The 11,455-nt window shown below is 51.4% G+C and overlaps 1 protein-coding gene across 1 annotated transcript; it reads left to right on the forward strand.

Moving 5' to 3' along the window:
• Positions 1 to 4,465: 4,465 nt before the first annotated feature.
• On the forward strand, positions 4,466 to 7,394 carry LOC127755328 (receptor like protein kinase S.2). The gene has a single exon (XM_052280983.1). It carries the CDS (start codon positions 4,734 to 4,736, stop codon positions 7,329 to 7,331), a length of 2,598 nt encoding a protein of 865 aa, XP_052136943.1. The 5' UTR covers positions 4,466 to 4,733; the 3' UTR covers positions 7,332 to 7,394.
• Positions 7,395 to 11,455: the final 4,061 nt, after the last annotated feature.

The raw sequence follows: 11,455 nt of genomic DNA on the forward strand, positions 1-11,455 counted from the left end.
GGAACCTCCGAAGATGTGCGAGACATGAAGTTCGGAATCTGGGTACGCCGAGTCCGAGTCCTGAGTGGTTTCCTCAGTAGCCTTCTCGACTACACGTACTCGCTTGCCCTTCTCCAAAGCCAGTTGCTTTTCCAGCGACTTCTTGAAGATGAGGCACTCCTCTAGAGAATGTCTGTCCGACTTGTGTATGGGGCACCATATTCTCTTCGTATCACTGCCTTGTGGGTCTGGGTGTTTGGGTGGGCGCTCGTATTCAGACGCGAGGACTTCCGCTTGAGCTTTCCTCTTCCCACTCTTGCCACTTTTCTTCTTGCTTGGTTCGGGTGTGTCCTTGGCTGGCTTCTTCTCTCCTCCTGCCTTTGGCTTGTCATTCTTGCGTCTCAGTGCGTCGTCTGCATGGGTGCATCGATCAACAACCTCGAACAACCTTCGAGTAGTTGTGATTCGCCTTGTTGCCAACTCCTAGGTAGTATAGCGATCTCTGACACCGGTTTTGAAAGCACGAATCACAGAAACGTCGGTGATATCGGGGATCGTATTTCTGCACTCATTAAAGCGCCGAACATAGTCCCTCAAAGATTCGCCCGGATTCTGTGTTAACGCGTGTAAATCGTCTTCGATCGCGTGGCGCTTTTAATTCCTTAGAAGTTAGCGACGAATTGCTGCCACAAATCTGTCCATGAAGAGATCGAGTAGGGTGGGAGGTGCATCAGCCACGAACGCGCAGAACCTTTCAACACTGTTGGCAAATAGTTTGCTAACGCGTTTTCATCTGCCCTGGCAGCATATAGTACCGTGGAGTAGACCTGGAGGAATTCTTCAGGGTCAGTACTCCCATCGTACTTCTCTATTGCTCTGGGTTGGAATCTCTCGGGCCATCGGACATCACGTAGAGAACGGTTGAAAGCTCTACACCCGGCGCTGGGGGCGGTGGGTTGTCGGTGATCGTGTGTCCTCCGTGGATGTCTATTGGATGACGAAGATGAAGATGATGACGATGATGACGATGGTTCACTCGGCTCCGGTGTGCGATTCTGAGGGCGACGTTCAGGTTCTCAAGAATTCTGTCGTCATCCACCATTGTTGTCCTGGCGCCGATCCACATTATTGTCACCGTCATGTTGACGCCCTCGACCAGCATCGTCTGGTCTCCACTATTCGCGATCGTCGCGGTCGCGGCGGTTGTGACGATTATGGTGGTGTTGATCTTCGTTCGAGCGGCCTCCTCGCTCTTCGTTCTCACGGCGACATGAAGAAACACGATGTCGGGAATGATTCTCGTTGTCTCGCGCGCGTCGTGCTTCTCGGCGGCTATTCAGATGGTCGTGGAGATCGCCGGTGCCGCGAGGTGGAGGGGTAGCTCGTCTAGGCGACGTCCGCTGCTCCGGTGGTTCGCCGTCGGCACCGCCAGCTGTCGGTCGTTCTGGTTGTGCACTGTAGCGTCTTCCTCGAACGCGTTACTGAGATTGGCTACAGATTCCCGTAGTCGTTCTGTCCATCGTGCGAGATCATCGTTAAGCACGGGGTCATAGGGAGCTTCTCTCAGTATTGCGTTGACGGTGCCGAGTAGTTGGGCCAGCGTGACCGTCTGGTTCTCCGCCTCTGCGTTAGCGTGTGCAGACGTGCTAGTCCTACCGATGGCAAACACGTCGCGTGGTGTACTGGAAGATGACGAGCCATAGTCTTCGAGCAAGTGTAGGACTGATGGCTCATGGGGATCGATGTCGATTACTCCAATGAATCGATCCGAGGTCAACATCACTCCATGTTCCTTGTTTGTATCCTTAAGGGAGGTTCCTGACTGCTGGACTTTAGGAAGCGTCGTTTTCATGGTGCGGAGAAAGACCTTGCAGCTTGAGAAGTCGTGATTCTTCGTCTTGTGAATAGGACAATAGACATCACGAGTTGGAGAAGTATGCTGGATTCCACGCTCCTTGCAAGCACGAATTTCGGCTTGTGCGTTGAGAAAAACCCAGCAAGCTTGCAAGTTGTGCTTCCTGGACTTGTGAATAGGACACTAGGGCTTTGTTACCTCGGAAGTTATCCTTGTCGGCTCGCAGTTCTTGTCAGAAGGACAAGGTTTGGCCGCACTAGGAACCTTCGACAAGGGATCGTCTGGGGTTATAGCCACGGCGTTCTCGTTTTCGGTCATTGATGGACCAGCCGAGATTGGTACCGTGGTGTAAACCGGGAAGACGATTTCGCCGACTTGAGTCCACACCAGCATTGTTGAAGTAGGGACTCCTTGAATGGGGCCGATGTTGACGCCGTTGTCGACGAAGCTTGATGTCATAGTAGTAGAACCTTGAGCACCAAGGCCCCCTACCTGGCGCGCCACTATCGACGGTGGGTACCCGTAGACCGGATATAGAGGGTATTGGGGTACGCTGGTACGAGGATCTACGTAGTATAACACCAAGGAAACAAGAGACAAAGATTATACTGGTTCAGGCCCCTTAATAGGTAATAGCCCTAATCCAGTTGATATGGGATTATATGGAGAGAACCACAAAGTACAAATGGAATAACATAACTCGATGATACCGACGAGATCGTAGTCGAGTTGATTCGACTAGATCACCCGGTGACTTGGCTCTTGTAGGCTCCGACTTCGTAGACTGTGGTTGTTGTGTTGGCTATGAGACTCGATGCCTTAGGTCCTCCCGGGGGGTCCTTTTTATATCGCAGGTCATGTGGTCTCCAAGTAGGTCTCGGAGACATCTGACCCTGCATGATATAGTGACGACCCAGTCCTATACGGGTAGGAACCTTTCCATTGGTGGACTTCGAGATGACTTTCCTTAACGTATACAGAGAACGTCCGTACACGCGCCGATGTGCCGTATTGCCGTATAGCGTACATCCAACGGTAGAGGGTATACTTTATCCGTAACCCTGACACTTATACTAAGAGTATTGTTGATCTATATCACAAAATAATCGTATGAATGAAAAAATTACAGGCTCAATCACACACAAGCGATAAAATTACTCACAGGTGAATCAAAATAGAAAAGAAAAAAATGATTCAGTCAAAAATCCATCCTATGGCTTTGCTGGATCTTGCTATAAAGATGAAGAGGATGGTCTGTGACTTGGGACTGGTAGTGGAGAGGGCAACCATGTGGCGAGCAGTAGTCGACGATAGAATCGTGGAAGGATGTAGCGGTGTGGTCTAGAGATGAGCTCGACGTTGTGCAGTAGCAGCCATCCATCATCTAGCAAGCACGAAAAAAAAAGCAAAAACACTCTCGTTCATGTCAATAGAGATGACGAGCAAAAGAAAAATAGCAAACAACCTCCATCACCGGCGGACTCCACCCTATCCTCTGCGACCAGCCACATGGAGTACGATGTGCAAATGTAGGACCCGTACAGCCCATCAATTGAGATAAGTTAATATTAGAGATTGCACGTTAATTTGATTTGCAAAAAAAAAAGGCTTCATGCGTGAAGTTGAAGGAGAGCACGCAGATCCAAATCAAAGTGTCATTTCCTTACTTGCTTATTGTATCAATGTCGCCAACGTGAAGCAGCCGCTGGTTATTGCTATTGGCCTAGGTGAACACCTTCTTGCTGGTTAAGGTGCTATCCAGCGTCCGACAGCGAGGCTCGAAGCAGTGCCATCGCCTCAACCGCCGCCGGCCACTGCCATCAACCGCCACGATGTCGTCGTCCTCCTCCAGGGTGTGTCGCCGATCTGTGGGCTAGGGTGGTGTATTGATTCAGTTAAAAAAAAGGAAATAAAATGAAGCAAGGGCGAGAGTGGTTGGTTGGGAACGGGAAAAATATAATATATACCGGAAGCAGAGAAGTTGTTTTTTATCGAAGTAAATTATTTACTCCGATAATGGTGGGAGCACGATGCGGGACGTGGGGTGGGATCGAAAGCAAGAAAATTATTTTTATTATCGAAGTAAATCGTTTACTCGAATAAAGGTAGGTGGTAGAGGCCCGCGATAGGAGTAAATCATTTACATCGACAACGGTAGGAGTGGGATGAAGGCACGTAGGGTGGGGTGGGTCTGTGCTGATGCATGTTTGGCGCTCGGAATGCTGCGCTCCTAATAGGAGTTCTGTAGATTTTAACTAATTTAGTGCCAAAAATTTCCGAAATGGTAGGACGGGTAGTGGTGGACCTTACGGCCAGTAAGTTGAACCTAATCACTTGCACGGTTGCACCACAAATCAGTTCATTTGACAAGCCAACACAGTGATTAGAGTGTAGAAAAAGAAGCTCACCTAACTTGTTCATATAACTCAGCTGCTTCCAAAGTCGAAAGCCCTATTTGAAAACGAAGCCTGAGCTGCTTCCCTAGACCAAAAGCTACAGACGCACGATGGATACATATCCGATAGCGTGCTTCCTTGCCTTGCCTCCGCCCCCTTTTATGCCACCCCGTGACATCACCGTTGGCATTGCACGAAATCCAAATGAATACAACGTAAACAGCTTCTGCCCGCCGGGCCCCCATGGCCCCATCATCGGCTATCCGAGTCAACCGAGTGAGCCACCCACCATACCAGCAGCTCCCACTCGAGGCGGACATCACATTATCGTCTCGTCTTCCCACCAGCACCTGCCGCGCTCTCCCCCCTCGATTCCCATTTGATCCCACACCTCCACCAACTAGCTGCCACGCTCGCTTTCCCCTGCGACATGCGTGATGTGTGGGCGCTCCACTTGTTAACCATCTCGCGCGCACGCCAGGCTCGGCTCGTCGATCGACGCCATGTCGCTGCGCCGGCTCTGCTTCGTGCTGCCCATGGACGCCGACGAGGTGGTGGTGGTAGCTGGCGCTGCTGGTGAGGAGCAGCCTCGACGACGAGGGATGGCAGCGAGCGGGAGGCTGGCGTCGTACGTCCGCCGCAAGGTCGGCCGCGCGCTGCGGTGCGGGCTCTGCGGCGCCTGGTGCCACCACCGCTCGTCGGGAGTCTGCAGCTTCGAGGACATCGCCGGCGTGGACGCGGTCGGCGCGGGGAAGCTCGGCGGAGGCGCGGGCGGGAGCCCCAGGATCTTCAGCTACTCGGAGCTCTACATCGGGACCAGTGGGTTCAGCGACACGGAGATCCTGGGCAGCGGAGGGTTCGGGCGGGTGTACCGCGCCGTGCTGCCGAGCGACGGCACGACGGTGGCCGTCAAGTGCGTCGCCGGCCGCGGCGACCGGTTCGAGAAGTCCTTCCTGGCGGAGCTGGCGGCGGTGGCGCGGCTGCGGCACCGCAACCTCGTCCGCCTCCGCGGGTGGTGCGTGCAGGACGAGGAGGAGCTGCTGCTGGTGTACGACTACATGCCGAACCGCAGCCTCGACCGCCTCCTCTTCAGACCGGCGGCGGCGGCGGCGCCCGCCGCGTCGGCTCCGGCGCTGAGCTGGGACCGGCGACGCCGCATCGTCTCCGGCCTTGCCGCTGCCCTGTTCTACCTGCACGAGCAGCTCGACACGCAGATCATACACCGGGACGTGAAGACCAGCAACGTCATGCTGGACTCCGAGTACAACGCCCGGCTCGGCGACTTCGGCCTCGCCCGGTGGCTCGAGCACGCCATGTCCGGCGAGGACGCGCCGCCGCCGCAGCTGGAGGTGTCCCCGTCGCCTCATTCCGCGCGGTCGTCGTCGTTTGCTTCCGCGAATTACCAGTTCCGGCTGATGGACACCAGCCGGATAGGCGGCACCATCGGGTACCTTCCGCCGGAGAGCTTCCAGCGCCGGGCCATGGCAACCGCCAAGTCCGACGTGTTCAGCTTCGGGATCGTCCTCCTGGAGGTGGCCACAGGGCGGCGAGCGGTCGACCTCGCGTACCCCGACGACCAAATCTTCATGCTGGATTGGGTGCGTCGGTTGTCCGATGAGGGGAAGCTGCTCGACGCCGGCGACCGCAAGCTGCCGGACGGCAGCTACCCGCTGTTCGACATGGGCCATCTCATACACCTCGGTCTCCTCTGCTCGCTGCACGATCCTAGGTCTCGTCCCAGCATGAAGTGGGTGGTGGAGAACCTCTCCGGCAGCTGCTCCGGCGACCTGCCACCGCTTCCGTCCTTCCTAGCTCTCCCAAAGTACGTCTCTCTCACTTCCCCCTCCGATTCCGGCACGACGACGAACGCCACGGACAGCACGGTCACCTCTGCGTCGAAGCTCTACGGCACGGCGGCCGGGACGACCATTTACCTCACCGCGGAGAACGGCCACCGCTCCAGAGGTGGCTTGGCTGACAACAGCGGCGGCAGCAGCCAGCGATCGACGCGGCCGCTGGTGGTGATCCCCAGCGTCGACACTCCCCGTGAGATATCGTACAAGGAGATCGTCGCGATCACCAACAACTTCTCCGAGTCGCAGATGGTGGCGGAGCTCGACTTCGGGACAGGGTACGAGGGCTTCTTGGACAACGGCTATGGCGGCAATGGCGCCCGCCGCGACCGCGTCCATGTCCTCGTGAAGCGGCTCGGCATGAAGACGTGCCCGGCGCTGCGCGTCCGGTTCGCCAACGAGCTCCGCAACCTCGCGAAGCTGCAGCACCGGAACCTCGTCCAGCTGCGCGGCTGGTGCACGGAGCACGGCGAGATGCTCGTCGTCTACGACTACTCCCCGGGGAACCTCCTGAGCCACCACCTCCTCCGGCGCGATGGCGCCGGCGCCGCCGCCGTCCTCCCGTGGCGCCACCGGTACAGCATCGTCAAGGCCCTCGCGTCCGCAGTCCTGTACCTGCACGAGGAGTGGGACGAGCAGGTCATCCACCGCAACATCACGTCGGCGGCGGTGTTCCTGGACCCCGACCGTAACCCGCGGCTCGGGAGCTTCGCGCTGGCCGAGTTCCTGTCAAGGAACGAGAGCCACGGCGGCGCGGGCGGGCACCACGTTGCCCTGCCCGCCACCAGCTCTGCTGCGCGGGGCATCTTCGGCTACATGTCGCCGGAGTACATGGAGACCGGCGAGGCCACCGCCATGGCCGACGTCTACAGCTTCGGCGTGGTGGTGCTGGAGGTGCTGACCGGCGAGATGGCGGTGGACGTGAGGTCGCCGGAGGTCCTTCTTGTCAGGAGAGCGCAGCGGTGGAAGGAGCAGAGCCGCCCCGTCGAGGCCATCGTGGACAGACGGCTGGACGGCCAGGTTGATCGCCCGGAGCTCGAGCGGTTGGTGAGGCTCGGCATGGCGTGCACCCAGTCTGACCCGGCGGCGCGACCGACGATGAGGAAGATAGTGAGCATCATGGATGGCAATGACGAGATCTTGAAGAAATTCGAGCAGAGGAAGCAGCAGAGCAAGGAAGAGTGGGAGGCCACAAATGCTGCTGCTCTGTCCTTAGTAAGAAGACTCCATGCTCTTGCGATACACTGAACACAACGTCAATATGTATATATTTTCTCTAATAGAGAAATAAATTCTGTTATTATAGTTGGACACGATATTTTTATATATATTTATTAATTTCGTTCTTCAAAACCGATCTAACGCATCTCAGCTTGTCCATCTGATTCATATTATAGGTTGATTCCTTTTTTTTCTAGTCAATTTTTTTCAAGCTTAATCAAATTTATAGAAAAATATAATACTATTTTCAACACAAAACAAACATATTATCAAACTATATTCAATGTTTGTTTTATATTATAGGTTGTTTTCTTTTTTTCTAGTCAAATTTTTTCAAGTTTAATTAAATTTATAGAAAAATATAATACTATTTTCAACACAAAACAAACATATTATCAAACTATATTCAATGTTAGATTTAATGAAGCTAATTTTATATTTTAGATGTTGTTAATTTTTTCTATAAACTTGGTCAAATTTAACATAGTTTGACTAGGAAAAAGTTCAACCTGACTTATAATATGAAATGGAGAAAATACTTTGTACTAATGAACTTGTGTCTTGTGGTACACAATCAACTACGTCTCGTAAAAAACCAACTTAGGACGATATATGCCGTTTAGTAGTACTACAAAATATCATATTCTTATTTTAGGTTGTTTTTTATGGGACGGAGATAATATGTTTATGTAAGAATAAAAGGGGCTATGAGCTGTTGCATGCAAAAATGCAATTCATCATTCGATTTCCTAGGGTCGTTAGATCTCTGTATCCAAAGGCCGGGAGCCTGAGATCACTGATACACCTTTGTTGGCCCGTGGACCACCGATCCACCTAACGGGTTAGGCCGTGTTAATGGGTCCTTTTTTTGTCTGGTTTGTTAATTTGTTTCCCTTTTGGATGAAAATGCACCCGTTTGTTTTTTGGGTTTCTTTTGGGTGCTCTATGTGTCGGCAGGGCTGACAATTATTTTAAATCTATCAGGCTGTTCGAGTTTCATTTTTTTTGCCCTATTTGGATGTGTATTTTGGGATTCCCATGGGCCATTTTTATACTTCTCAACCTTGACAACTGAGAGCATGACAACATCAGACACAATCTCTCGAGTTCTTCTCTCTCTTCATTCTAGAGTATATATCAAAGTTTCCGAGCACAACCATAAACCACATTTATAGTGAAGAATAAACAACTAATAGCATTCAGTTGACTGCGTAGGACAATTTCTATCCGACAAAATAGTTACAATCTATTTTATTTCGAGAACACAATGTCAGTATAAAACCTATTTCTTTTACAAATGGTCACATTCGAAGATATAAAAAAAAATTCACTTCTTTGGAGAACTAGTAGATTTAAATTCAGCAAACCAAAAAAACTTCATCTCCCATAAGTTGAGCTCAGGAAAAAAACACACGTGCGACCTTTGTGGAGAAAATATGCCTTATTTATCTGTTGTGACAAGCATGCGACGACAGACAATAAAAAAGTAACAATAGCTAAACTTTAATCTAAATACAACCCGAGAAACTTTTAAGATATACCAAGTTAATTAAGGAAGTGGGAGGCCGACCTAGGGTGTCTATGGTTGTGCTCCACCTGGTTGTCGCGCATTCCACATAGGCCCCAAAGCTAGAGTCTCAAACAAGTTACAAGCTCACTCATGGAATTCCGAGGTCACTCGAGGTGGCACAATATCTTGCTACTAACTCTTGGAATTCCGAGGTGAGACCAGATCCGTTGGAAAGAGGTTTCAATATCTTTACATTAAGTACCCATAGGCCCAAAACAGAGCTCATATGCACATTTAGCGGCAATTTTAAGTCAATAGGTGGCTGAATTGGACTCCGGAACTTGTACGATTTAATCTCGATATCTTCTAGTTAACTTATGATGTGAGCAATGGTTATATCTATAGTAGCCATGATCACATCATGCATGTTGTTATATTGCTCGAAATTATGGTAGCAGAATTATGGACTTACAAGAATGTTGACCTTGCCCTCGAACGAAGTGTGTACCCTGCCGCTCCTCTTTGTCGGTGTGCACCGACACGTTGCAGACGGAGACGATGATGGTGAGACCTTTGGTCATCCGCTCCTCCTGGTATCTACTCAACTCCACCTCATTTGGCACAGGTGTGCACTGTTGCGCTAAAGCCCGCGAGCTCCTCCACGATGAAACGGCTGCACGCGCAGTTGATTATAATGGACGATTCGGTAGATAGATGTTATATAGCATGTGGGTGAATAACCACTCAGATTTGGATGAGTAACCGCTTTCACTGTCGCCGGTGACAAGCACAGTGGCGCTAGCTAGTGAGCTAGGGCAGTGCTAGAACAAAATGGAGGAGATTCCACTCCCATTCATCCTGTATTTGCTGCATTAGGACACGGTTGTCATCTTCAGGGTCTCAACCTTGTCCACACGTACGTCTCCAGCGAGCAATTGATTGAGAGATCTCTGAACATATCATTGTAAATAGACAAAATTTATTACAGGACACCATACGAAGTGAATTTTGAGGAAGACACTATAAACATGGTAATTTTCCAGCGAACACCGTACCATTAAAATAGTAATTTTCGGTTGGAGAGGAGAAAAAAATCGTGTGAAATGTCAAAAATACCTCTGCACCTACATGTCAGCTCTCCCATCTCTCTTATCTCTCTATCGGCGAACGAGGAGTTGTTGGGCGTCTGCTACTTGGTGTTCGATGTAATCCATCGGCGCCAAGGGGGGTTGGCTACTTGGCCGTGGATTCGCTGCACGGTGGGATGGACGGCACGACGAGATGGCGGTTCTTAGTGTTCGCTGTTGAGTCAGCTATCCGGTGCGGTAACAAGGTCAAGCGGGTCTGGATAGTGGCAGGGGTGCGGGATCTTCTATGCGAAGGAGAAGGCGGCGCCATGAGGTGGTCGCACGTGGTGTGCCGTGTGCGGTGTTCGGGTCAGTGATTTCGCTGCAGCGATATGGGCGAACGGGTCCTTGTGGTCGAAGTGGCAGGACCGGCGACGAGACTCAACGCTGAGGCAGGGCCGGCTGGTGGCGCAGTGGTTTTTCTATGGAGCGGATTGCTACTCGATGAGATGGATGCACGGCAATGACAACATTCTGAACCATTGTTGGTGTTTGGCAGTGATCTGCTATGGTAGTGAGGCCGGGGATGAGCCTCAAAGATGAGGTGTTAGAGTCAAAGGAAGAATAGCGGTGAGGAGGGTGACGGTGGTGATTGGTGCGGCGCATGGGGAGGGGCGAGGCATATCTGCACGGCGCACAGTCGGGTTTGACTTGGTGCAGAAGATAGTGGCACGCCGTGATGCTGGCTCGAGCTCGGTGAGAGAGAGCTCAACGACCTCCCTCTCTCCTACCGCGCGCGCTGCTTCCTGTCGGTGGCAATGACCTCCATGGCTCTGATAGAGGGGAGAGAGAGAAGGGAGATGTCTTCTCCTAAAAGTCTTTTTGTACGGTGTTATATAACTAAAACCGTGAAGTTAAAATATTATCTAGCAATTATAGCAACTCAAACCTTTAGATGTTTTTTGGTGATCTCTCTCACACAAATAGCTATAGGTACTTCACGGGTGCTCATTGTTTGTGCGCTAAGAGTTAGGAGGGGATTTATACGTTGTTGTGTAACAGTGCAAGTAGCCAAGTGTAGTGTACTGTGTACATTCGTGTTCGTTTCCGTATCATCGGAAAAATAAAAAAAACTTCTCATGTACTGTAAACTCGAGCTCTCGTTGCTGGGGGAACGCCGTTGCTTGCAGCTGTCTACACAAAGCCCATGTGACCATGTCTGTTTGGGTCCTCAAGAAATGTTCATGGGCCTGATGAATCTGTCCGTGCTCATCTCGGCCCATTATGACCCGTTCTAAGCAAGCCGGCTGGGCCGCATAGGCATTACGATTCGTAATAAGTCCACTTTGAGCCCCTTCAAATATAACTCCAACTTAATTCATATCTCTGAACCACAACCATAATACGGATGTCTTAACCCTCAACTATAATTTGACTCCTGTGATGAGTTTTGAAGAACGGTTTCACTAACATGACACTTTGACTTGTTCAACTTGCTAAGTCACTATGTGAAGCCCACCCATCAGTGACTCTTATCTTTCTTCTCACTTTTCTCTCCATCGGATCGACGCCGG

The sequence above is a fragment of the Oryza glaberrima genome, chromosome 11 (assembly GCF_000147395.1).
Source record: "Oryza glaberrima chromosome 11, OglaRS2, whole genome shotgun sequence".
NCBI lineage: Eukaryota > Viridiplantae > Streptophyta > Magnoliopsida > Poales > Poaceae > Oryza > Oryza glaberrima.

Excerpts from the sequence above, each read along its gene's own strand:
- LOC127755328 (XM_052280983.1), top strand. The coding sequence starts at position 4,734 with ATGTCGCTGCGCCGGCTCTGCTTCGTGCTGCCCATGGACGCCGACGAG.